Source organism: Pygocentrus nattereri, chromosome 4 (assembly GCF_015220715.1).
Source record: "Pygocentrus nattereri isolate fPygNat1 chromosome 4, fPygNat1.pri, whole genome shotgun sequence".
Taxonomy (NCBI): Eukaryota; Metazoa; Chordata; class Actinopteri; order Characiformes; family Serrasalmidae; genus Pygocentrus; species Pygocentrus nattereri.
The window spans coordinates 31,105,069-31,130,841 of record NC_051214.1 but is presented as its reverse complement, the minus strand read 5'-3'; the positions used below and the strand labels follow the sequence as shown (position 1 = coordinate 31,130,841).

General features: G+C 40.8%; 1 protein-coding gene across 1 annotated transcript in view; it reads right to left on the bottom strand.

Annotated features, from left to right (window-relative positions):
• Positions 1-25,773, bottom strand: part of LOC108434973 (tumor necrosis factor alpha-induced protein 2-like) — a 46,855-nt gene that overhangs the window by 10,754 nt on the left and 10,328 nt on the right. Inside the window, exons 3-13 of the mRNA XM_037538115.1 lie at positions 15,901-16,026; positions 15,193-15,802; positions 14,993-15,107; positions 14,766-14,855; positions 13,431-13,525; positions 13,032-13,121; positions 11,905-12,028; positions 11,159-11,284; positions 10,812-10,967; positions 5,621-5,742; positions 608-743 (exon numbers count right to left, since the gene is read on the bottom strand). Of these exons, the coding sequence (XP_037394012.1) occupies positions 608-743; positions 5,621-5,742; positions 10,812-10,967; positions 11,159-11,284; positions 11,905-12,028; positions 13,032-13,121; positions 13,431-13,525; positions 14,766-14,855; positions 14,993-15,107; positions 15,193-15,802; positions 15,901-16,026 (1,790 nt within the window). The remainder of the gene's footprint in view (positions 1-607; positions 744-5,620; positions 5,743-10,811; positions 10,968-11,158; positions 11,285-11,904; positions 12,029-13,031; positions 13,122-13,430; positions 13,526-14,765; positions 14,856-14,992; positions 15,108-15,192; positions 15,803-15,900; positions 16,027-25,773) is intronic.

Below are 25,773 nucleotides of genomic sequence, written 5' to 3'. Positions count from 1 at the left end.
CATCAGAGGTAGGATATAAATGAAAGAAACTAAACATTTCCTCACCCACCAAGCTAGACTGCTTGACAGTTTGGGTTGTTAAGTTTGCTGCTTATGTCTGTCTTTATGCACATTTCAGTTGCCTGATTGTAATTTATGTCGTCTTTATTAGGGTTAATATTTTGCTTGTCAAGAATGGATTCATGCTTTATAGGGAAGTGTTGCATTGCTTGTTGGGCTTATGTTAAGCTGTGTTCTCATTAATATGTGTGTAATCTTGCTATGCTCACAGTAGTGATATGCACACATTGTGTGCTTCTATTGTGGGGCTGCACAGGCCTGCAAAAATATATTGATGTAGTTTTTTATTCATATGGTAATAATGCATTGATTCAATAATATTCAGTGTTTAAATGTAATTTTTACTTCACATTTCATAATGTATGTTAGGTGTTTTTGCCATTTACCTTCTTTTATGGGGTTGTGACAGGGTTTTTCTTTTACTGTACACTGGACTAGTTGTACCAACTTACTGGCAGCCATTTTTACATGAGAGTTTTCTATTCATATAAAAGAAAGGGCATGTACAGAAATAGGAACAGAAGTTTAATGAACAGTTCTGAGGCACTCTGCAGAAAAAAGGTGGAGCGGGGTCTGAGCTGCTTATATTGGTCTTAGATTGATGGTAACACTCTGTGATCATGCGCTTATCTGCACAGGAAGTGTTGCTCCTCAGCTGCAAGATTGAATGGACTTGGCGTTCACTGCGGAGATGAAAAAAAAAAAACCTTTTAAATGATGAAAGTGTAACATGTCCTACTTTCTGGACCATTTAATTAACTACTGTTTTGTTAAATAGATAATAACACACACACACACACACTTCTTCTTCTTCTTCTTTCGGCTGCTCCCTTTAGGGGTCGCCACAGCGGATCATCTGCCTCCATCTTGCCCTATCCATTGCCTCCTCTACTTTCACACCAACCATCTCCATGTCCACCTTCACTACATCCATAAACCTTCTCTGAGGACTACCTCTTCTCCTTCTACCCGGCAGCTCCATCTCCAACATTCTTTGCCCAATATATCCACTATTCCTCCTCAACACATGTCCAAACCATCTCAACCTGGCCTCTCTGGCTTTATCTCCAAACTGCTCCACCTTCACTGTCCCTCTGATCTGCTCATTTCTAATCTTGTCCATCCTTGTCACTCCCAATGAAAATCTCAGCATCTTCATCTCCGCCACCTCTAGCTCAGCCTCCTGTCTTTTAGACAGAGCCACAGTCTCCAAACCATACATCATAGCAGGACGCACTACTGTCTTGTAAACCTTCCCTTTCACTCTTGCTGCTATCCTTCTGTCACACATCAGCCCTGACACCTGTCTCCACCCACTCCATCCTGCCTGCACCCTCTTCTTCACCTCTTTTCTACACTGTCCATTGCTCTGGATGGTTGACCCAAGATATTTGAAGTCATCCACCTTTACGACCTCTACTCCTTGCATCTTCACCTTTCCACCTGCCTCCCTCTCATTCACACACATGTATTCCGTCTTGTCTCTACTGACCTTCATTCCTCTCCTCTCCAGTGCAAACCTCTACCTCTCCGGATTCTCTTCCACCTGCTCTCTACTCTCACCACAGATTACAATGTCATCTGCAAACATCATGGTCCATGGAGCCTCCTGCCTGACTTCATCTGTCAACCTGTCCATCACCATTGCAAACAAGAAGGGGCTCAAAGCTGATCCCTGATGTAACCCTACCTTCACCTTGAAACCATTTGTCACTCCAACTGCACACCTCACCACTGTCTCACTATCCTCATACATGTCCTGCACCACCCTAACAAACTTTTCAGCTACACCTGACTTCCTCATACAGTACCACAGTTCCTCTCTTGGCACCCTATCATATGCCTTCTCTAGATCCACAAAGACACAACGTAGCTCCTTTTGACCTCTACTTCTCTACCAACACGCTCAACGCAAAAATTGCATCTGTGGTACTCTTTCTGGGCATGAAACCAAACTGCTGCTCACTGATCTGAACCTCTCGCCTTAGCCTTCCTTCAACAACTCTTTCTCATACCTTCATGGTGTGGCTCATCAACTTTATACCTCTGTAGTTACTGCAGCTCTGCACATCACCCTTGTTCTTAAAAATGGAGACCAGTACACTGCTTCTCCACTCATCAGGCATCCTCTCACTCTCCAGGATTTTGTTAAACAACCTGGTTAAAAAGTCCACTGCCTTCTCTCCTAAACATCTCCATACCTCCACAGGTATGTCATCTGGACCAACTGCCTTTCCATTCTTCATCCTTTTTAAAGCTGCCCTCACTTCCACCTTACCAATTCTCTGCACTTCCTGATCCACTATCTCTCCCCCAATTGTCCTCCTCTCTCTCTCATTTTCCTCATTCATTAGTTCTTCAAAGTACTCCTTCGATCTATTCAACACTCTCTGTTCACTCACTAGTAGATTTCCCTCTCTATCCTTTATCAGCCTAACCTGCTGTACATCCTTTCCAACTCTATCTCTCTGTTTAGCCACATGATATAAGTCCTTTACTTCTTCTTTACAGCCTCTCATACAGCTCATCATAGGCCTGAGCCTTTGCCTTTGCCACCATTCTTTTCGCTATGCGACTAGCCTCACAGTACTCCTGCGTACTTCCTTCATTTCTCTGGTTATCCCACTTTTTCTTAGCTGCCTTCTTCTTCTGAATACTCTCCTGGACTTCCTCATTCCACCACCAACTTTCCTTGTCTTCTTTCCTCTGACCAGTTGAAACACCCAACACATTTTTGCCAGTTTCTCTCACCACCTTAGCTGTAGTTTCCCAGTCCTCAGGTAGCTCCTCACTGACCCCAAGGGCCTGTTGCAATTTTTCCCTGAACTGCCTGCAACCATCCTCCTCCTTCAGCTTCCACCATCTAATCTTTGGCTCTGTCTTCACTCTCTTCCTCTTCTTTGTTTCTAATCTCATTCTACAGACAACCACCATTTGCTGCCTTGCTACACTTTCCCCTGGTACCACTTTACAATCTCCAATCTCCTTTGGGTGGCATCTCCTGCTAAGGATATAATCCACCTGTGTGCACCTCCCTCCACTCTTGTATGTCAACCTGTGTTCTTCCCTCTTCTGAAAATACGTGTTCACCACAGCCATTTCCATTCTCTTTGCAAAATCTACAACCATCTGACCTTCCGCATTTCTGTCTTTCACACCATACACACCCAGCACCTCTTCATCCCCTCTGTTCCCTTTGCCAACATGTCCATTGAAGTCTGTACCAATCACTAATCTCTCCTCTTTAGGGACACCATCTACCACTTCATCCATCTTACTCCAAAATTCCTCTTTCTCCTCTAACTGACAACCAACCTGTGGTGCATATGAACTGACCACATTCAAAATTACACCATCAACCTCCAACTTGATCATGTGAACATGATCCTCTCTGACACTCTCTTTACATCCAGAACACTTTTCACAAGCTGTTCCTTTAGGATTATCCCTACTTCATTTCTCTTCCTCTCTACACCATGATAGAACAGTTTGAATCCACCTCCAATGCTCCTGGCCTTTCTTCCTTTCCATCTGGTCTCCTGGACACACAGAATATCTACCTTCCTTCTCTCCATCATATCTGCAAGCTCTCTGCCTTTACCAGTCACTGTCCCTATGTTCATACTCTAACCTCCACACTCCTGCCTTTCCTTCTCTCTTGCTGCCTTCTAACCCGCCTTCCTCCTCTCCTCTTTGATGGTCTTCGACCTACAGTAGTCCAATTTCCACCAGCACCCTGCTGGTCAACAGCACCGGAGGAGGTCGTTGTTAACCCGGGCCTCGACCGATCCGGTATGGCAATAATATTTGTGATTCGCATAATAGTTTTGGCACAAGTTTTACGCCAGATGCCCTTCCTGACACAACCCTCACCATTTATCCGGGCTTTTTAAAAACATAACAAAGAAGGGAAAAAAAAAAAGAGGGTCAGATATGCACATAAAATAAATATTATCTTGCTGGACCACCCTACTGCCCTTTTCTTTTGTGTGCTATAACATATGTCAGGATGTTGAGTTTGCACAGTGTGACAAACACAGCACATTTATGGCATTTGGCAGACGCTCTTATCCAGAGCAACTTACAGTTTGATCATTTTATACAGGTAGGTGAAGTTAGTGTTAGGAGTCTTGCCCAAGGACACTTATTGGTTTAGTGTAGGGCGCTAGGTGTTACCCACTACACTAACCAACCACATTTAATAATGATTTTTCAGGGACCCTTTCCCTGATGAATAAAAACTAGGGCTATCGAAGTTAATGCGATAATAACGCATTAACGCGATTAAAAAAAATAGTGCCATTAACGCAAATTCCATTTGGCCCTGCGAGTCATCCTAGTTCATGTTGAGACTTGACCGTGAGCGGCGTCTCTCATTAAGAGTAGAGGAGTGAGCGTCTGTGTTTACATGCAACGATTTACCCAATCCGACTGAAAACAATCGGATTACAGACTCAGACTGAGGTGTTTATGCTTACTTTATTCAACAGTCTGATGAAAATCTTCGTTTACATGCTCACTACAAGTAATCCGACGCAAAATGACGCGCATGCGTGGAGAACCGCTTAGAGTGAACGTTACCATGACAGCGAACATCACGTGAGGTCCAGCCGCGTTGAACAGTATAAACCTTTCGCTATGACGCGCTGCGCATGCGCAGAACGTACTTACACGTTCCGACTGGACGTTTACACTGATATTATTCTTCTATTTAACGGATTATTTAGAGGTTTACCCCCCTCGTTCAATCGGATAGAAATTGTATTCCGAATGGCCTCAATCGGACTAGACTATTCCGATTGAGGTGTTTACATGGACGTATTCTATTCCGATTGAGCTATTAGTCGGATTATTAACAGATCATTAGGCTGCATGTAAACGTTTACGTGCTGTTTACAATGCTGTAGCACTGTAGTATGACACTACATTGTCTTTAATGAAGTCCAAGTTTGTGTAATTTATTTTTGTTTGCACAGTACTGTGAAGTCGTACAGGCTGTGTATGAATACAACTTCAGCACAATTGAACTTTTAGTTTTTATTTTCTTTTGTTGCACATATCTGAACTGAGACACAGCAGTATGTGACTACATGTCTTATATTTGAGACTACAGCTCCCTAATCTGTTACAAATCAAATTTTGTGTTTTGTAGGTTCAGTATTACTAACTAGTATGTGAGTGAATAAAACTCCCTTACAGTTTTCTCTTGTCCCAGCAGTTTTTAACATATGTACATTTAGCATAAAATGTGTTCACCATTTCACATTTCACTTAAAAATCCTTATTTTCTATAACATTTACACAGATTTGTAAAAAAAAAGTGATTAATCGTGATTAACTATATGAAATTCTAAGATTAATCATGATTAATTTTTTTAAGCATTTGACACCCCTAATAAAAACTAATTCAGACATCATTAATTGCACACAGCCATGATTTTTTTTTTAGTTGGTGAAAATTTTATTTATTTCCTCTATTGAGAAGATGTTATAAAAATAACTGCCACCCAATCAAAAGTTCAATTCTAAATTCCTGAAAATCATGTCTGTCCAAACTTACGTGAGGTCAGGGTGGTCTTTCAGCAGTGCACATATCTCCAGTTCAAGAATGTCTGAATCTTGCTCTTTCAGCACTTCTGAAACCTTTGGCAGGATTTCGCATAGCCACCGCTTGTCTGATCCCTGTGAGAACAGTGATGATCTCTTCAGACAAGGCAAGGCTCTTGCCTCTCAAACCCAAACAGATGTTCAAAAAAATGTGTAATTAATGTGTTAAATGTTAACAGTACTGACATGAAAAAGGAATAGTTTAGCAAAAAATCAAATTTACATAAGTTACCACCTACCTCAGATGTAGTCGACTGGCTGAGATATGTTTGGAGTCCAAATTTTGCAACTTTAGTTTAAAACTGGACCAGCAATACTAATATTGCTAACAAACACTAGAACTCAGTAGTCACCCAATTAGCCCAGATAATTTCCAAAAAATACCTCACTAAAACCTTTTTAAATAGCATTCAGATGTTCATTATGGTTGTGCAGACTTACCAATGTAGTTTAGGAGTCATATAAAAGGTTTACAATTACATTTTAGTGTCTTGTAAGACATCACAAGCCTCTTAAATGCAAAGCACACACTATAAAGTCCAGTGCACACCAAAGCTTAGCTTAGCACTTATAAGCATGTCCACTACAGAGGAAACAACGTTCACAACAGTGCAGAACACATCCACTACCAGAGGTGGGTAGAGCCAAAATACCATTTATTGGGTCAAAATCTACTGAGTGTATATATTATATCTTTATGTATATTATAGAACTGCAATGAATAATTCTTAATAAATCCAGCACAGCAGAATCATTAGGCTATGTTCTAAGCTAAGCTAAGGCTCCAAAGTCAGAGTTGTCCATCCATCCATCCATCCATCCATCCATCCATCCATCCATCCATCCATCCATCCATTATCTTCCGCTTCTCCGGGGTTCGGGTCGCAGGGGCAGCATCCTAAGCAATGAGGCCCAGACCTTCCTTTCCCCAGCCATTTCCACTAGCTCTCCAAGGGGGATTCTGGGGCGCTCCCAGGCCAGCTAGGCGATATATCACACCAGCGTGTCCTGGGTCTTCCCCGGGGTCTCCTCCCAGGTGGCATTCTCCTCCAGTAGGCATCCTAACCAGATGCCCGAACCACCTCAGCTGGCTCCTCTCAACGTGAAGAAGCAGCGGCTCTACTCCGAGTCCCTCCCGGATGACCGAACTTCTCACTCTATCTCTAAGGGAGAGTTCAGACACCCTGCGGAGGAAACTCATTTCGGCCACTTGTATTCGCGATCTTATTCTTTCGGTCATTACCCAAAGCTCATGACCATAGGTGAGGGTGGGAACGTAGATTGACCTTGCCTTATGGCTCAGCTCTTTCTTTACCACAACAGACCGGTAAAGAGCCCGCATCACTGCTGACCCAGCACCAATCCGCCTGTCAATCTCCCGCTCCCTTGTACCATCACTCATGAACAAGACCCCGAGATACTTGAACTCCTCCACTTGAGGCAAGAGCCTATCCCCGACCCAGAGAGGGCTCTCCACCCTTTTCCACCTGAGAACCAGGGTCTCGGATTTAGAGGTACTGATTCTCATCACACTCATTCGTCACTTCACACTCGGCTGCAAACCAATCCAGCGAAAGCTGAAATTCGCGGCCTGATGTCCCCAATAGGACCACATCATCTGCAAACAGCAGCGATGTGACCCTGAGGTCACCAAACCGGACACCCTCCATCCCCTGACTGCGCCTAGAAATTCTATCCTTAAAAATTATGAATAGAATCAGTGACAAAGGGCAGCCCTGACGGAGTCCAACTCTCACTGGGAACGAGTCTGACTTACTGCCGGCTATGTGAACCAAACTCCAGCTTTGTTTGTACAGGGCCTGAATGGCTCGTAGCAAAGAGCCATGTACCCCGTACTCCCGAAGCACCTCCCACAGAATATCCCAGGGAACACAGTCGAATGCCTTCTCCAGATCCACAAAGCACATGTGGACTGGTTGGGCAAACTCCCATGAACCCTCCAGAATCCTGGAGAGGGTGAAGAGTTGGTCCAGTGTTCCACGACCAGGGCGGAACCCGCACTGCTCCTCCTGGATCTGAGGTTCGACTATAAGCCGGACTCTCTTGTCCAGTACCCCTGCATAGACCTTGCCAGGGAGGCTGAGGAGTGTGATTCCCCTGTAGTTGGAACACACCCTCCGGTCCCCTTTTTTAAAAAGAGGCACCACCACCCCAGTCTGCCAATCCAGTGGCACCGCCCCCGATGTCCACGCAATGTTGAAAAGGCGTGTCAGCCAAGACAGCCCCACAACATGCAGAGCCTTGAGGAACTCAGAGCGGATCTCATCCACCCCTGGAGCCTTGCCACCAAGGAGCTTCTTAACTACCTTAGCGACTTCGGCCTCAGTAATGGACTAGCCTATTCCCATGTCCCCAGCCCAATGACGTCTTCAGTCGAAGTCAGCAGCACACCATCTCCACTATATACAGTGCTAGTGGCACACTGCTTTCCCCTTCTGAGTCACATGATGGTTTGCCAGAATCTTTTTGGAGATGACTTAAAGTCACTTTCCAAGGCCTCACCAAACTCCTCCCATACACAGATCGTTTGGCCTGTTGATACCAGCCAGCTGCCTCTGGTGTCCCACAGGCCAACCATGCCCAGTAGGTCCTTCTTCAGCTTGACGGCATCTCTCACCTGCGGTGTCCACCACCAGGTTTGAGGATTACCGCCCTGACAGGCACCAACTACCTTACGGCCACAGCTACAGTCAGCCGCTTCAACAATGGAGGAACGGAACATGGCCCATTCTGAGTCAATGTCCCCCACCTCCCCCAATATCTGGTCAAAGTTTGACAGAGGTGTGAGTTGAAGATCAATCTGGCAGGTTCTTCTGCCAGACGTTCCCAGCAAACCCTTACTATACGTTTGGGCTTGGGCTGACCAGCATCTTCCCCCACCACCTGATCCAACTCACCACCAGGTGGTGATCAGTTGACAGCTCAGCTCCTCTCTTTACCCGAGTGTCCAAAACACATGGCCGCAAGTCCAATGACATGACTACAAAGTCAGTCATTGAACTGCGGCCTAGGGTGTCCTGGTGCCATGTGCACTTATGGACATCCTTTTGTTCAAACATGGTGTTCGTGATGGACAAACTGTGGTTTGCACAGAAGTCCAAAAACTGAACACCACTCTGGTTCAGGTCAGAGAGGCCATTCCTCCCAATGACAGCCCTCCAGGTCTCACTGTCATAGCCCACGTGAGCGTTTAAGTCCCCCAGTAGGACAATAGAGTCTCCAGGAGGAGCACTTTCAAGCACCCCTCCCAAGGACTCTAAGAAGGCTGGGTACTCTGAACTGCTGTTCGATGCATAAGCACAGACAACAGTCAGGACCCGTTCCCCAACCTGAAGGCGTAGGGAAGCTACCCTCTCATCCACCGTAGAAAACCCCAACATACAGGTGCTGAGTCGAGGGGCTATGAGAAAGCCCACACCTGCCCGCTGCCTCTCACCATGGGCAACTCCAGAAAAGAATAACGTCCAGCCCCTCTCAAGGAGATTGGACCCAGAGCCCAAGATGTGTGTTGAGGTGAGCCAGACTATATCTAGCCGGTATCTCTCAACCTCATGCACCAACTCAGGCTCCTTCCCTGCCAGTGAGGTAACGTTCCAAGTTCCAAAAGCCAGTTTCAGCAACCGAGGTTCAGATCGCCAAGGCCCACGCCTTCGGACACTGCCCGATCCACAAAGCACCGAACCCCTACTACTGCCCCTCCCATTGGTGGTGGGTCGATAGGAGGGGGGACTCATGTAACTCCTTCGGGCTGGGCCCGGCCGGCCACCAGACGCTCACTGGCGAGCCCCTCCCCCAGGCCTGGCTCCAGGGTGGGGCCCTGGTAACCCTGTTCCGGGCAGGGTACACAAGTCCTTTTTTTGCCTTTTCATAGGGGTTATTATGGATCATACTTTGTCTGACGTGTCACCTAGGACCAGTTTGCCATGGGAGACCCTACCAGGAGCTTTTGCTCCAGACAACATATCTCCTAGGATCATTCAAGCACGTGAACCCCTCCACCACGATAAGGTGGTGATCCATGGAGAGGAAGTCAGAGTTGTGACCAATCTAAAAGCCATAAAGATGTTGTCACCAGCAAAACAATAAAAGTAAACACAAAAAGCAATTTCTAACTAAATATGAACAGCTAAAGTGTAACTGAGTATGAACCAAATTCCTTTATTCACTAATATACCTAAGCAGAAGTATTTTACTTAAATAATGAGCTTAAGTTAATGTAACTAGTTACTACCTAAGGAGACTGTTCAGGTCGATCATCCCTCAATAGAGCTTGGTAACACTGAGTTAAGTAACTAGCTCAAGACATTGGTTTATCGGTCTATGTATGCTTAAGCAGGAACTTGTGTTAACAAAGAAGTTGTTTCTTGTGTTCTTCTTTAGAGTCTGTTTAAGAAGTGTGCTTGCTTGTGCTAATTTTAGATAATGAACAATAAGCAATAATGGAATCTAAAGACTGTGGGTTAAGTGTACTAAACCTTTTGCACCTTTGGGGTGCAAATTGGATGCATCCCGCCTGCAAATTCCGTATAAAAATGGTGCACAAGGCTACGTACACAGCTTATAGATTGTGTGCATGGAAAAATTCAAAATGCACTTCTCTTCCTCATGCATTTGCATTTGTGGGAGAGTTGTGCAAATCATAGGAGCTTCATTTAGAAAGTTAACAAAGACATTACAAGTTTGTCTTATAAAACTGCCATTTTAGTAAATCAAATATATTGCAGCCATAACAAGTCACTTTTTGCACTTACACTCGTACAAAAATCTGTACTTGTAACCCTTTAAAAACCCAGGCTTATTACATTCTATGGCTTGTAAATTAGTAAGCACAGGGACTTTAATGAAAACTGGTTGTGCTTTTTCTTAGGTTACAGAAGTGTGTAATAAAGTGTGTAATAAAAAAGAGCATGCCGGTGGCCCTGGCCTGGTTAATTTGATCAGTAGATATTCCAAAAAATATTTTCTTTGAAATGTAACTATGAATACTGTCTTTGTAAAATGTAACATGGACTGAATATGGATACTTCATATCTGTATTTTAAATCTTCCAAGTGCTTGTATTACATCACATTACATCCATAATTTCCTGACCCTCTGGGTTTGGGTGTGTGTGCCATACTAACATTTTCGATAAACAGTGTGTTGATTCTGAAGCTGTCCTCACACAGCAAGCCTGCAGCTGTCTCTTGCTTATCCTTGTTTTTTAGTTTCAGTTTCCTCTTCAGCATCCTCCTCACATATTCAATCATGACCTCAAAATGCAGCTGGCTCAACAGCTCCTAAACACACACACACATACACACACACACACACACTAGATATATGCAAGCTTCTACTACTAAGACAAACACTGTTAAATGCCTTTTGGTAGCCTTATTACCACAAAAACGTATCACCACAAAACAATACCTCCTCATTATTTTTGAGAAATATATGAATGCCTGCATTATTTTGTGGTGATACTACTGACCTGCAGACAGGCAGAGTTGAGGTCCTTAAGAGGATGTATATTTTGATTGAGTTGATCTTCCAGCTCCTGAATAATCTCATGATGCTGTAAAAACCAGTCTGGAGTCCACAATTTACGGTAATTCACCTGTGTAGATACAAAAGAATAAGGTAACATCAGATTTATATCTTCCCTCCAAACATGAAGGACAAATAATAATGCAGCTTCTAAATTACTTTAATCAGTTCTGTACTGTACTCAGTGCTCTACTTTCAACATCTTTCTTAGATATATCTAAATGAGCTATATTTCAATCATATCTAATGTAAATCTAAAGTAAATACAGATAAATCACTTATTTTATTGTACATAGCTGATTGATACTTTTATTTATTAGTAAATAAGTTTGTTTATACTTCGTTCTGAGTACACTGATTAGTTGGTTATTACAAAATAGCTCATGCACTCATTAACTGTCCATACATACTATATTGTAATGCCAGTTAACTGAACAGTGCATTTGCTCATATAGAGAAGTAACACGTGAATTTACTCCTTATGAATTAGTATTGTTAATTACTCTAAGATAATGGTCTAAGATAATGATCTGTTAATCTACTGATTTATGGTTTTGCATTTCTCCACTACGCAACTTTGTAGGTAGGACCATTGTGGAGCCTTATAAGTAATATAGGTATTAACTAAGTGAAACTTGCTGCCTTTGTGGACACACAATGATCTGGTCTAGATATTTTGTTTTCATGTACCTTGAGATTATCGTGTATGCGGCTGAGAAAGTATTTGTGGCAGGAGTCTCTGATATCTGCTGCAGTGGACAGCCAAACTGCTTTCACATCATCTGGTAGATTATCTCTTTCCTCAATGTAATTCCTGTGGATACACATCCATTGTGCATTACAGGATGTTCTACAGAGCCACTCTTTTGCAACCAGTCGTCAAGAAAGGAATATATAAAAATATTTTATCTGTTGTCTTTTTAATTAGACAGTTTAATTAAATCTGTGATTTTCCCTGCAAGAATTACATATTTTTATTGGATTAAATCACGAAACACTACAAAATTAGCCATATCTCTACATAAGTGAATCAGAACCTCATCAATAAAAATCTCTAATCTATATTTAAATCCATGTTATTACTTACACTTCCAGTAATTCTTATATATATATATATATATATATATATATATATATATAGATAGATGGATAGATAGATAGATAGATAGATAGATAGATAGATAGATAGATAGATAGATAGATAGATAGATAGATAGTGTGGTGAATTTGACCTTATTAATTCTATAGTCGTAACATTATTTTCTATCATATTGGTTATTAGACTGTGTAGATTCTGGTTGAGTTTATCCTGTGGGCCTCTGACTGAAATATGGTGGAGCTGATTCAGGAGGCAGCTGCACAGGATGGGCCCCCCTGAATGTAAACAATACTATATATTAGACTGGGGCTACTCTGGACAATAACGTATGTTTATACCAAATTTGGCTAAAGAAGATCCATACATTGAACAAACTGAGGCTATTTTGACAGAAGCCAGATGTCCACACCGGTATAAAAACCAGGAGTTGGAATGTACGTGTCAGAGAAACAATTGGCTCTTCTCTCCAAGCTGGCTCGCGAAGGCTTGTCTGTGACTTCGACCTCTCAATGCTAATAAACATCTTTATATGCAAGAGACGAGTGTCACCGAAGAGTTTGTTCCTACACCTTTACAGCATCGCTACTAAAGAAACCACAATAGATAGATAGATAGACAGATGTGGGCTTTTTAAACTTCAAATTCTACGTGTTGGACAAAAGCTGAATCACAGTCCAGTCCAGTTACTTATGAACTACAGAGTATGGCTTTATCTCACCTTAGTTCCTTGATGCCAGACAGATGAGCTTTCAGGATTTCAGTGATGCTTTGCTGATTTTTGAGGAACTCTTCTATGGATTTATTGTATCTGATAAAATAGCAAACAGTTTTTTTTCTCATATGCAACAATTCAGCCTATAATAAACATTTTAATGGTACAGTGAGCAAAAAGCAATCAATTAAGAGACTAAAATTCTGTAAGGTGTATGGTAAGCAGAAAGCCCCCAAACATAAATGTTGTGCACATGAACCTCTGCATATTGTGTCAAGCGTAGTTAATAATAAAAAATAAGACTTTCAATGGTTTTGTGGTTTTAAGGTTTTGAGGAGACTGGTCCCTTATACTCTCAATGTTACTCAAGTTCTCTGATCTGTGTGGCAGCATTAATTGAATCACCTTGTCAGAAAGTTGGGAAGTAGATACAGAATCCGCTGAGCTTTTTCCCTGTTACTCAAAAGAACCATGGCCCCTTTCATGACTTCATCAACAAGCTGTAAAATAAGAGGTTTACACATCAGCATGATAGTAAAAATGGAACATAGCAGCCAATAACCTGTGGTAAAGTGCACTTACAAATGCACTTAATTCATTCAATTTAACTGAAACATACAGTACACTACTGTTAAAATGTTTAGAATTGTTATTTTCATTTATAGTAAAGCAGTTTGGTGGCAGACAAGAATAAAATAATTTTATAACTATTACAACACTAAGAAGCTGTAAATAAAAATGAAGAAAAGGTCAATTTGTCCAGAGTGATAAACAGAGTCATAGAAGATTCTAAAATGACAGAGAAAGCTGAATAACATAAAATGAAGTTATGCATATCCAGAATTGAACCTGTTTCTAAGGTGGAGATTGAATCCCAAGTCAGATTGGACAAATTTGACAAAATAAATATATTTCTAATTAGATCATTCCAGGATATTATTTATCATTTTGCTTACATCTTGTTTCAGAATGATTGAAATATTAACCAAAACATTTAAAATGTCTTTTGGGGAATACTGCATAATATTGAAATCCATCCATCCATCCATCCATTCTCTAAGCCGCTTCCCCGTAAGGGTCGCGGGGAATATTGAAATCCACATTGTATATATAATTATTGTATATAAAACACCAAAAAATGTTTATAATGCAAACTTCTGAATAGTACACTCCTAAAAACGATGTTTCTTCAAGGGTTCTTTAGTAAAATGGTTCTATATAGAACAATGAACACTCAAAGAACCCTTTGCATGATTAAAGGGGTCTTTGCATCATGAAATGGTTCTGCAGATGGAAAATGTGCATGAATGTGCTACAGATGGTTCTATATAGGGGTTCTGTGTAGCACCCAAAAAGGTTCTTCTATTGTTACAAGCTTGACATCATAATAATAGAAGACTCCTTTTGGGTGCTACATAGAACCATTTTCAAAAAGGTTCTATAACATCTACAACATATTCGTCATCAATCTGAAGAACCTTTTTCATGATGCAATGAACCCTTTACTTATGCAGAACGGTTCTATGAGTGTTCATGGAACCTGTTCAGGATATATCCTGCCTTCCAACCAATGACAGCTGGGATAGACGGTTTAGAAAATATGTGTAAGTGTTCATGGATCTCTACAGAACCATTTTCTTTACTAAAAAACTCCTGATGCACCATCTTTTTAAGAGTGTAGTCTGTGTAGTGTACATATGTGGCAAAACAGAGTCAGTCATCTCACAGTCTGAATCATACCTGTTTAACATCCAGGGCAGTTGCTTTGTTCATCTTCCCACTTTCATCTTCTAAGTTAAGAACATTGGACAACAGAGTGTTGACTTCGTTCTATAAACAAAACAGAAATTTAGCTAATATGAATATAAACATTGATGATTCCTGTGATAGACTTTATATCCTAGTATACTTTTACATTTTATTTTGCAAGGTAATTCATGTCACTCTGTGCTGATGTTTTGCCATACCTCTTTGTGTGACAGATACTGCTCCTCCAATGATTCAAGATATTCTGCAGGTAATAAAGGGTCTAGAGCTTCACTTTTGATGTATGACTCCAGTTCTTCCTGATGTAACACGTTGCTGGAAAACAATTGTCAAACATGTAAAACTGTGCAGGTGGTTGATTGAAGCAAAGTTAAAAGTGTAATGTTCTTAGTTTTCTTACTTTGAGTAATCCCTAACTTGTTTCAGTATGAAGATGCATGCCTCTATGGGGATGTTGTGTCGAGGCAGTTGCCTGAGTTTTGCAGAAAAAGCTTGATGGTACAGCTGAGCGTACACGTTACATATGTCAAACTCTGGTGGATAACATCCCTGCACATTTCTGACCACTTGAAACATGTCATTCTGAATAAGGTTGCAGACCTCCCACTTCAGCGTTTCTGGTCCAAGTTCCTCCTCATCTACGTGCTGCATCCGGTTTTTTACCACTTTCTCAAGCAGCATATCATGCATCTCTCGCCACTTTATGGGCCTCCAGCTCGGACGTTCCTTTCCAGCTGCCTCCTTCCAGTGCTTGTCTTGTTCCTCCTCCTGAAGTATAGCATTGACAGCGCTTTCCAGGGTCTCCTTATTCCTGTCGTCAAGGGATTTGCGGATCACCTCACTTACTTCCAACTCCAGGGTTTTATAGTCCATCTTCAGTTTTTCCTCATCTTTTCTGTGAACCACCTGGTGCTTTGAGTTACCTGACTCTGATCTGAAGAGGTTGTTTTCTCGTTTCAAAAGCTTCTGGCTAGCTTCTGCCAGGCCATGCTGCTTTTGTTTCTGTTTCCCTGAGAAAGAAGGCAACATTAAAAGGCACACATTTTGACTATTGCCTCCAGAATAGCAATCTCAAAGCTTGAAAACTCTGAATTCTGACAGTATTTACCTTCATCTTTTTTCTTGGGCTTCACTGAGGGGGAGGCCACTTCAGAACTACCAGAGACCTTCGAAGTTTGTTTGATTACTGTTGTGCCAGTAGAGCCCCCAACAGCTCCCAATGTTTCATTATTCTCTGAGAGAATAAAAAGAAATTACTCATGAACAAAAAGGAAATATCTTTCACCAAGAAGGCACCTATCTAATACATTTTTATTCATAAGTTATTATACGGGTAGAAAACCAGATTAAACCTAATCAAAAGCAGTCCTGAAGCAGAACACGACTAGTATAGATTAGTCAGCTTTGTATCATTGTAGTTTGTCAGCAGTGATGATTCTAGGATTCTTTTTTCAGGTTTCAGTGCCCTTGGTTTAGGGGCAAACAAATGCCTTCATCCCACGTGTTAAAAAAAATGTCAAAAAGCTCCCAATTTACTTCATAATATGTCTAAATACATATCAATCTTCTGAGATGGCTCATTCTATATACCGTGATTAGCCACATTCTATAAGCACACCTGCTTGTATCTATACTTTTTTTTACATTGTCCATTTTATCAGCCCCACTTACCATATAGGAGCATTTAATGTTTCCATAATTAGAGATTGCAGTCCATCTGTTTCTCTGCATACTTTGTTAGCTCATTTTACATCCTTTTGGCATTTCATGGCCAAATCTAAAATAAAAAAGCTAATTGAGAAAAGAAAACCCAAGCTTCACTTTGGCTTTGGCTTTTCTTCGAAATGCAGAATATAACATTGTCACAGTTTTTTCTGAGGCCATTTGGTCTGATGTGCAGTTTATATTTGGCCATGAAATACCAGAATAATGACTAAAATGAAATGACAAATAGCAGTTTTAAATTTATTTTTATTTTTGTCACAAATGACTCATGCTTATGTGAAAAATGAATTTCCAAATGCAGGTATTTCATTTAATTTTCAATTTTTGGCAGGAAATCAGACACAGCAGTGCTGCTGGAGTTTTTAAACACCTCACTGTCACTGCTGGACTGAGAACAGTCCAGCCAACAGCATCCCGTGACCACTGTTGAAGGACTAGAGGATGATTAACACAAACTGTGCAGCAACAGATGAGCTACTGTCTCTGATTTTACATGTATAAGGTGGACCAACAAGGTTGGAGTGTCTAATAGAGTGGACAGAGGGTGGTCCACTAACATGCCATCAGCACATCAGTGTCACTGTAGCCACCCAAAATAAAGCCTGCTCTGTGGTGGTCCTGTCTACTGAAGAAAATTATGAAAGAGGGCTAACAAAGTATGCAGAGAAACAGATGGACTACAGTCTGTAACTTTAGAACTACAAAGCACATCTATAAGGTAAGTGGTGTTGATAAAATAGACAATGAATGTAGAAACGAGGTAAGTGTACTGAATGAAGTGGTTGGTATATTGCATGGTAAAATATCTAATCACAAGGCTAATAATAACAAATTGATTAGGAATAAATTTTAAATCTAAAAATAGCTACCATATTTATACATGCCAACTCATGAGCAGTGAAAAAGGTGCCAACCCTTTGAATGGCAGTCTGGAGGCTTTGAGGCTTGTATTGCTTTCTAAGTATTTTTAATAATTTGTTTAAAACCTATTACTTCTTATACACAGTCAAAAGAGCAGTGTATATACAATATGAGAGACATCTAATTTTGAGAATCTACAACAATTTTACGAGCCTGACTCTAAAGAGTTAAGCCACATGTGTGAAAACATTTTGGTCAAAGTGAGAAAATCGAAGTTTATTTCTCAGGAGCCAAATTTCCAAAAAAGCTGAAAATGGCTCAAGTCTCATTCTGATTTGAAACTGGACTTAACTGTGTCTAGAAGTACCTGAGATCAAGAGGAACTCTCATTTAGAATATTTATTTCCTCTGGGCACGGCTAATTCTACACTAGCACTTTGTCTTGACAGATCTTACCTCAGAGGTTAGGAGTTTGTTTGGGTTTAAGTGATATAAAATCTATTTTACATTCTATTTAAGTGCAATCTGCTGTTTACTTTTCAGTGAAGCTTCTTCAGGACCATTTAAAGACTTCACCATTTGTTTGGTAATCACTGGATGATTTGCTCTTCTCTAATAAAAGGCAAAAGTAAGTTAGCTAAATTAATGTTATCTAGTCCTTTCAGCAGTCATGAAACCTTTTATAATATTTTATCTGAAAAAAACACAATATCTGTATACATTTTAAAAAACAGTGTCTTGTCAAGTGAAATGATCTTTTTTGACTTGTTTTAAGTCGTTTTGTTAAGTAAAATGATTTCAATAAAATGACTTAAAACAAGTACAAAATGTCGAGAAATATGGTAAATAATGTTGAATTAAGCTTACAACAATGTCAACAGGAGAAATATTAGATTTATTGACTATATTGAAGATAATTGTACTTAGCAAGAATTAATTTTTTGCTGTGTGTGAATGACCATGATCTGCTGCTGCAGACGATGATTTCCTTGTTTCGAACAGGAATACTCTAAACACTCTAAACGATTCAGTGAAAGTTTTAGGTGGTAACGTCTGGGGTGGGGGGGTGGGGGGGACTTGCTAACATGATGACACCAAATAGGTGCAAGAAGTGATTTCATTAAACAACAGGACCTAAACAAACAAACAAAACACTGAACAAAAAGGAAAGAAAATGTAATAATATATACACTATTTACAAGTAAATATGAGTAACAGCTGCGGGGCTGGAACTCCACACACACGTCTAACACACGTCTAACACACACTGACTCGAGCTACACAGGCGGCTAGTATTGAGTACAGCTGAACCCCTTTATTGAATGACTGTGCCAGAGCTCTTGTACTCTAAGCTCTGCCCCAGCCTACACCAAACCTCAACCCCAGGGTACATAACTAATACACACACACACACAACACATGCTGTGTCACCCATGACAGCTTTAACGGTAATTATACAAATATTACATATAAAAATCGTGATGTCTCTAACAATTTTTCCTTTTCTGTACAGGTACCGCACAAGAGGCATATTTCATAATTAGAAAAAGCTAACTTTACTAAAAGGAGATGAGCTTGCATGTTTAATATCAATCATTGATGTGCTGGAGGTGGTGCGTGACAGCAGAGGGCTACATAAGGAGCCAATCAGAATTTTACCAGGGCCAGTGCCCCTGTGGTGCCCCCACTCATATATCCTTTGAAAAATTAGAACCTTGAAATAAATTATTACACAGGAGAACTGCAGCACAGACATATGTAGTTTCTTTTTTAACAACTTTATTTGTTACTGACTGGTTATTACATAATAGCTGAAAAGCAGACAGCAAACAGACAGAGTTCAAAACATCAGTTAGATGCCACTGGCTGTTGGGTATTGCTCAACCTCGAGGGCATTATAATCTGTGTGGCAAGTGATTGATAACAATAATGCACCCAAAGAATGTACTGTATGTGAATGAATTATTTCATAAAATTAAAATGACAAAAAATTGTGACTACCCCCCCACCCCCACCCCCATCTATAGCTGTTATTTATGTCTGTCAACAGTTCTACTCTAACACTTAGTCTTGAATGATCTTACCTGGCAATTTGTCAGGAGTTGGTTTGGGATTGAAAAATTGTACCAATTGCGCCATCATTTTCCGTTTTGGAGTCTTTGTTTTAGATTTTGAAGAAGCTGCTTCAGGACGCTTCAAAGATTTTGCCTTTTGTTTAGCTGTTGCTGTGCCACTGGAATCTCCAACAGCTCTGGATGATTTGCTATCCTCTAAAAAGGCCAAAAAATAAAAGTGCATTTATGTTGCAACGTGGTACATACATTTTTCAGTTATTGATATAATTTGAAAATGCCTGTGCCTTTACATTGTGTCAATTTCATGAAGAATGGACCAAAAGAAACAGCTTAAAATCACTTGTGAAAAAAAAGTCTTGGTCCATTGACTTACATTAAAAGTAAAGTAGGTTTTTTACTTCTCCTGTAAAGTTACCATAGTAGAGAGGTTTTCTTCTGACAACAGCAATAAGAAGCATTGAAAAACGTTAACTCAAAAACTAAATATTAATTTTTTTTCCCAAAGCCAACAAGGATATTAAGAAGGTTCCATAAAGAAAAACCAAAAAAGAACATGATGGGTCAGTTAAGTTCTCATTCAATTGGATAGGCCAGGTTTATGACTTGTGCACATGGTTTATACAGGGACCTCAGGGGTCACCCATCCATTCATAATCATTGTGAATTTTAAATAAAACTAAGATGTATAAAATTTAAAGTGCCTGGAACAGCATTTCACTTTGCAGTGTGAATCTTTGTACAACCCCAATTCCAATGAAGTTGGGACGTTGTGTAAAACATAAATAAAAACAGAATACGATCATTTGCAAATGCTTTTCAACCTATATTCAACTGAATACACTACAAAGACAAGATATTTAATGTTCAAATGGTTAAACTTAATTGTTTTTTGCAAATATTCACTCATTTTGAATTTGATGCCTGCAACACGTTCCAAAGAAGTTGGGACAGGGGCATGTTTACCACTGTGTTACATCACCTTTCCTTTTAACAACACTCAATAAGCGTTTGGGAACTGAGGACACTAATTGTTGAAGCTTTGTAGGTGGAATTCTTTCCCATTCCTGCTTGATGTACAACTTCAGTTGCTCAGCAGTCCGGGGTCTCCGTTGTCGTATTTTGCGCTTCATAATTCGCCACACATTTTCAATGGGAGACAGGTCTGGACTGCAGGCAGTCCAGTCTAGTACCCAAACTCTTTTACTACGAAGCCACACTGTTGTAACGCGTGTAGAATGTGGCTTGGCATTGTCTTGCTGAAATAAGCAGGGATGTCCCTGAAAAAGACGTTGCTTTGATGGCAGCATATGTTACTCCAAAACCTGTATGTACCTTTCAGCATTAATGGTGTCTTCACAGATGTGCAAGTTACCCATGCCATGGGCACTAACACACCCCCATACCATCAGAGATGCTGGCTTTTGAACTTTGTGCTGATAACAATCCGGACAGTCCTTTTCCTCTTTGGTCCGGAGGACACGACGTCCATGAACAAATTTAAAATGTGGACTCGTCAGACCACAGGACACTTTTCCACTTTGCGTCAGTCCATCTCAGATGAGCTCGGGCCCAGAGAAGCCAGCGGTGTTTTTGGGTGTTGTTGATATATGGCTTTCGCTTTGCATGGCAGAGTTTTAACTTGCACTTGTAGATGGAGCAACGAACTGTGTTCACTGACAGTGGTTTTCTGAAGTGTTCCTGAGCCCATGTGGTAATATCCGTTACAGAATCATGTGGGTTTTTAATGCAGTGCCGCCTGAGGGATCGAAGGTCTCAGGCATTCAATGTTGGTTTTCTGCCTTGCCGCTTACTTGCAGAGATTTCTCCAGATAATCTGAATCTTTTGATGATATTATGGACTGTAGATGATGAAATCCCTAAATTCCTTGCAATTGCACATTGAGAAACATTGTTCTTAAACTGACTATTTGCTCACGCAGTTGTTCACAAAGTGCTGAGCCTTTCAGGGATGCTCCCTTTATACCCAGTCATGACACCTGTTTCCAATTAACCTTTTCACCTGTGGAATATTCCAAACAGGTGTTTTTTGAGCATTCCTCAACTTTCCCAGTCTTTTGTTGCCTCTGTTCCAACTTCTATGGAATGTGTTGCAGGCATCAAATTTAAAATTATGTGCCTGAAAGCAATATTTGCAAAAAACAAAAAAGTTTATGCATTTGAACATTAAATATCTTGTCTTTGTAGTGTATTCAGTTGAATATAGGTTGAAAAGAATTTGCAAATCAACGTCCCAACTTCACTGGAATTAGGGTTGTACATAAAATAGCTGAAGAGGACATTGAAGAGGGGTAAAATAGGGACTTAATGAATGGTTTGGAGAAACTTTAGGGAAAACATTCATCATTGAGAATGGCCAGGGGTTGAACCAAAAAGAAAGAAAATGAACAGAATAGCCTTCATCAGACTTGCTGGCATGTTGACTTAACATGGGCCTCACCGAGAAAGACCACAGGGCCATAGGGCTTTGCAATTCTGTCATTCATCTGGGTCATAAGGACAACAATATGGACTTAAGGCAAATTTCCATAGAGGCGGCTAAGGATGCTAGCTTCAGCACACTTTCTTTGTGGAATTAACCTAAGTTCATAGCACTATGAATGTGGTGACACAAACAAAATGTAAGTAATGCATACATTTCAGGTTTTAATGTGGAGGTCAAAGTTTGCCCAGATGCAATCTCCTTTTCTTCTACACTGCAAAAATGGTCAAAAAATATAAATATAGTCAATAAATCCAGTATTTGTTCTCTTGACTTTGTTGTAGGCTTAAGGTTATTTGCCATATTCTTTACATTTTAAGCAATTTTATTGGGTAAAATTATCTCACTATAATGTCAAATAATTGTGCTGGTTATAAGAAATATGCTTAAAACCAGCCAACTTATCTGCCAGTATAGTGGGATAATTTTTACTTAATAAAATAATGATAATAATAAAGTAATAATAATTACTTAATAAAATTACAAGTCAACAAGTCAAAAAATGTCTAGATAATTTTATAGATATTGACTAGATTTAAGATCATTTCACTTGACAAGATAAAAGTGCATGCTTGCAGAATGTAGGTCCAAAGTCTGTGAGAGTGAAATGCGTGGGTCAAGATAAATCCAGAGATTTAGAATGGGCAGATGAAGAAGAGAAAACAGGGAAGTCCAAGCAGAACATGCCCAAGTACAACAAGAAGAGTAATTTGAAGGAATAAAGGACTATGTGTAAATCATATAGTGACTAACTAAGCAGTTACTATAGTCACTATAAACTGGCTGAATACGCAATACTGGATTCAGTGTCTGACACACAGTTTAGCAGATATGGATGACACAAAGTTGAATTTTTTGAGGTGTGCATATCGTAGCCTCTGCTAGCCTCTGTGATCCATTAATTCCTTGTGCACTATGATGCAGATACATTTCTGCAGACATATAAATCAGAATAAACTTCAAAAATAAAGAATACACCACCTCCAACTGATACACTGAACATCCTTCCATTCCAGGAAGAACTAAGTGTCAACTGTGAAAGGCCAACAAAAAGGAACTGGCAAACAATCTACTAAAATCAGGCAGAGAAGTATGACCAGTCGATATTCCTCAGAAGACACTTGTTTTGTTGTCGTGAAAGTATCACACACAGTGCAAGGAAGAGACGGAGGTAGAGCGGAGTAGTTTGCAGCTTGCGTTCTCGTTTAGTTTTCTTTTGGACTACAATAACCAGGTAGGCACAGACAACAGAATGGTGCGCCGAGCGGCCAAAACACGTTACCAATACATATCATATTCCTCCCCCCATTACTTTGAATGTCCACCAGTGCTAACACTTTAGCTCTTAATGTGATATAATCAATTCCTATGAATTATGCAAGTTCTTCTAACAATATTAACAACATAACTAACATTTTTTCTTTTCTGTGCACTAGGGGAAGAGGGTAGACTGCCTCACCTGGTCTTCTCATCACTGGAATTTGTTGAGGACAATAACTGGTCAATATGTCTTCTCCAGATCTCACCACTCTTTGTTTGGACAGTGTATGAGACTGGGCCAGTCTGTGCTACTAGCTGGATAGCTGGAACCCATTTTTCACCCTTGCTGTAGTTCCGTGCTAGAACACTTTCACCTGTACAGAATGTTCTCTGCTTAACTTTTGCTCATCTTTCCATCTGTGCTCTTTGCTGTGATTGTAGAGTTTCCTTGGTTCTTGGAGGTTTCAGAAGGTCTAACCTGGTACGAAGTTGTCGCTTCATCATGGCAAAGGCAGGGGTGACCTTGGTGGTAGCATGACGTGTACTTCTGTACATCAGCAGAAATGAATTCAGTCGTCGGTTCAGAGACCCATTACCCAGAGATGAACGTAGAGCTTGTTTCAATGTCTGCACAAATCTTTCAGCTAACCCATTTGTTGCTGGGTGATATGGTGCTGATCGAAGGTGCTTGATTCCATTTGTTTTCAGGAATGATTGAAATTCTGCTTGATTAAAATTCTGAAATTGTGGTCCATTATCACTAACAAGTTGTTCTGGCAACCTGAAGTGACTGAAAATGGATCTAAGCTCTTCAATAGTCCGCTCAGATGATGTACTCTTCATGATTACCACCTCTGGCCATTTACTATGAGCATCTATGGCCACAAGAAACGTGATCTTCAAAAGGACCAGTGAAGTCTATGTGAATTCTTTGCCATGGCTCGTCTGGAAATTCCCATGGGTGAAGCAACGCTACTTGCAGCATGTTTCTGTGTTTCTGACAAGATGAACAAGCTTTGGCTTTCTCCTTGATAGCTGCATCTAACCCTGGCCACCAGAAGTATCTATGGGCAATCTCAATCATTCTTACAACACCGCAATGCCCTTAATGCAGCTCTTCTAAAATCTAGCTCCTTAGATGTAGCGGTATCACAACTCTTTGTCCCCACAGCAAACAACCTGATTGGACTGCCACACTCAATCTGTGCGTAATTGCTTTCAGCTTTACTCAAGGTCCTTGATGGAAATAAAACAATTGGTCTTTCTTCACCAGACGGTAGGATGTGCGATATTACTGCACCCAATCCATAAGGCGATGCGTCGCTTGCTAGCTGGATTGGCAGGGTTGAAATGTGATGCCTCTGACTGTGTTAGGGCTACTTTTGCATCATTAAAAGCCTTCTTGCATCTGACGGTCCACTTCCAAGGCCTTGACTTGACTAATAACTCATGCAGTGGTTCTAATGTGTTTACCAAGTTGGGTATGAACTTTGAGTAGTGCATTAGCAGTCCTAGAAAGGATCTCAGTTGGCTCACATTTTGTGGCAAAAGTGCGTCCATTACTGCTTTTACTTTTGACTGTGACTTGTGGAGACCTGCGCTGTGACCAATGACGTGACCAAAGTACTCTACTTAAGGATGGAAAAATTCACATTTATCCTTCCTGACACGAAGGCCATACTCTTCTAGCCTCTGAAGAGTAGCATCCAAATTTATAAGATGGTCGCTGTCATCCTCGCCTGTAATCAACAGGTCATCCAGATACACTGTACCCCTGTCAGCCCACTCAGAATTTGATCCATAGCATGCTGAAATAAGGCAGGTGCAGAGGAAATCCTGAACGGGAGCCGCTGGTATGTGTATAATCCCTTGTGTGTCACAATCGTTAGCATTTCTTGTGAGTCTGGGTCGACATGCATCTGTAAATAGGCCTGACACAGGTCTATCTTACTGAATTTCTGTCCTTCTAGCTTGAGAACAGTTCAAGGCCTGAGAACAGGTCATCAGTCAGTGGTAGTGGATATCTTTTAATGGCTAAGACTGGATTCACTGTGACTTTAAAATGACTGCATAATCTAATCGAGCCATCTTTCTTTATGACTGGAATGATTAGTGTAGCCCAGTCACTCACACTTACTGGTTGTAGTACTCCAGCTTCAACAAGGTGTTTCAACCTTGGGTTTGATGGCATATGGCACTGATCTAGCCTTACTGTTTGGCTTCACATTGAGTTTCACAGTAATGTCTTTTGTTTCTTGAGCTCCATCATCACATCCATAACTCCTTTCACTGGTACTGTCTCACCTGTGTATGTTTTCAGGGTCAGTTTTGCAGGTTTTAACTTCAGATGCTTAAGCTGCTCTTGGTGAACCACTTCTGATATGAGTGACACTGCAGCACCATTGTCCACTTGCATCCGCATTGGTTTTCCCTCCAGCAATGGTGACACCCAGTAGCCTTCTGCATTACTTGATAGTGACATCACATGAAGATTTTCCTCATCAGATTCACCACTTTGTTTGTCAGACATGTTCCACTTGATTCACCTGCGTTTTATTCG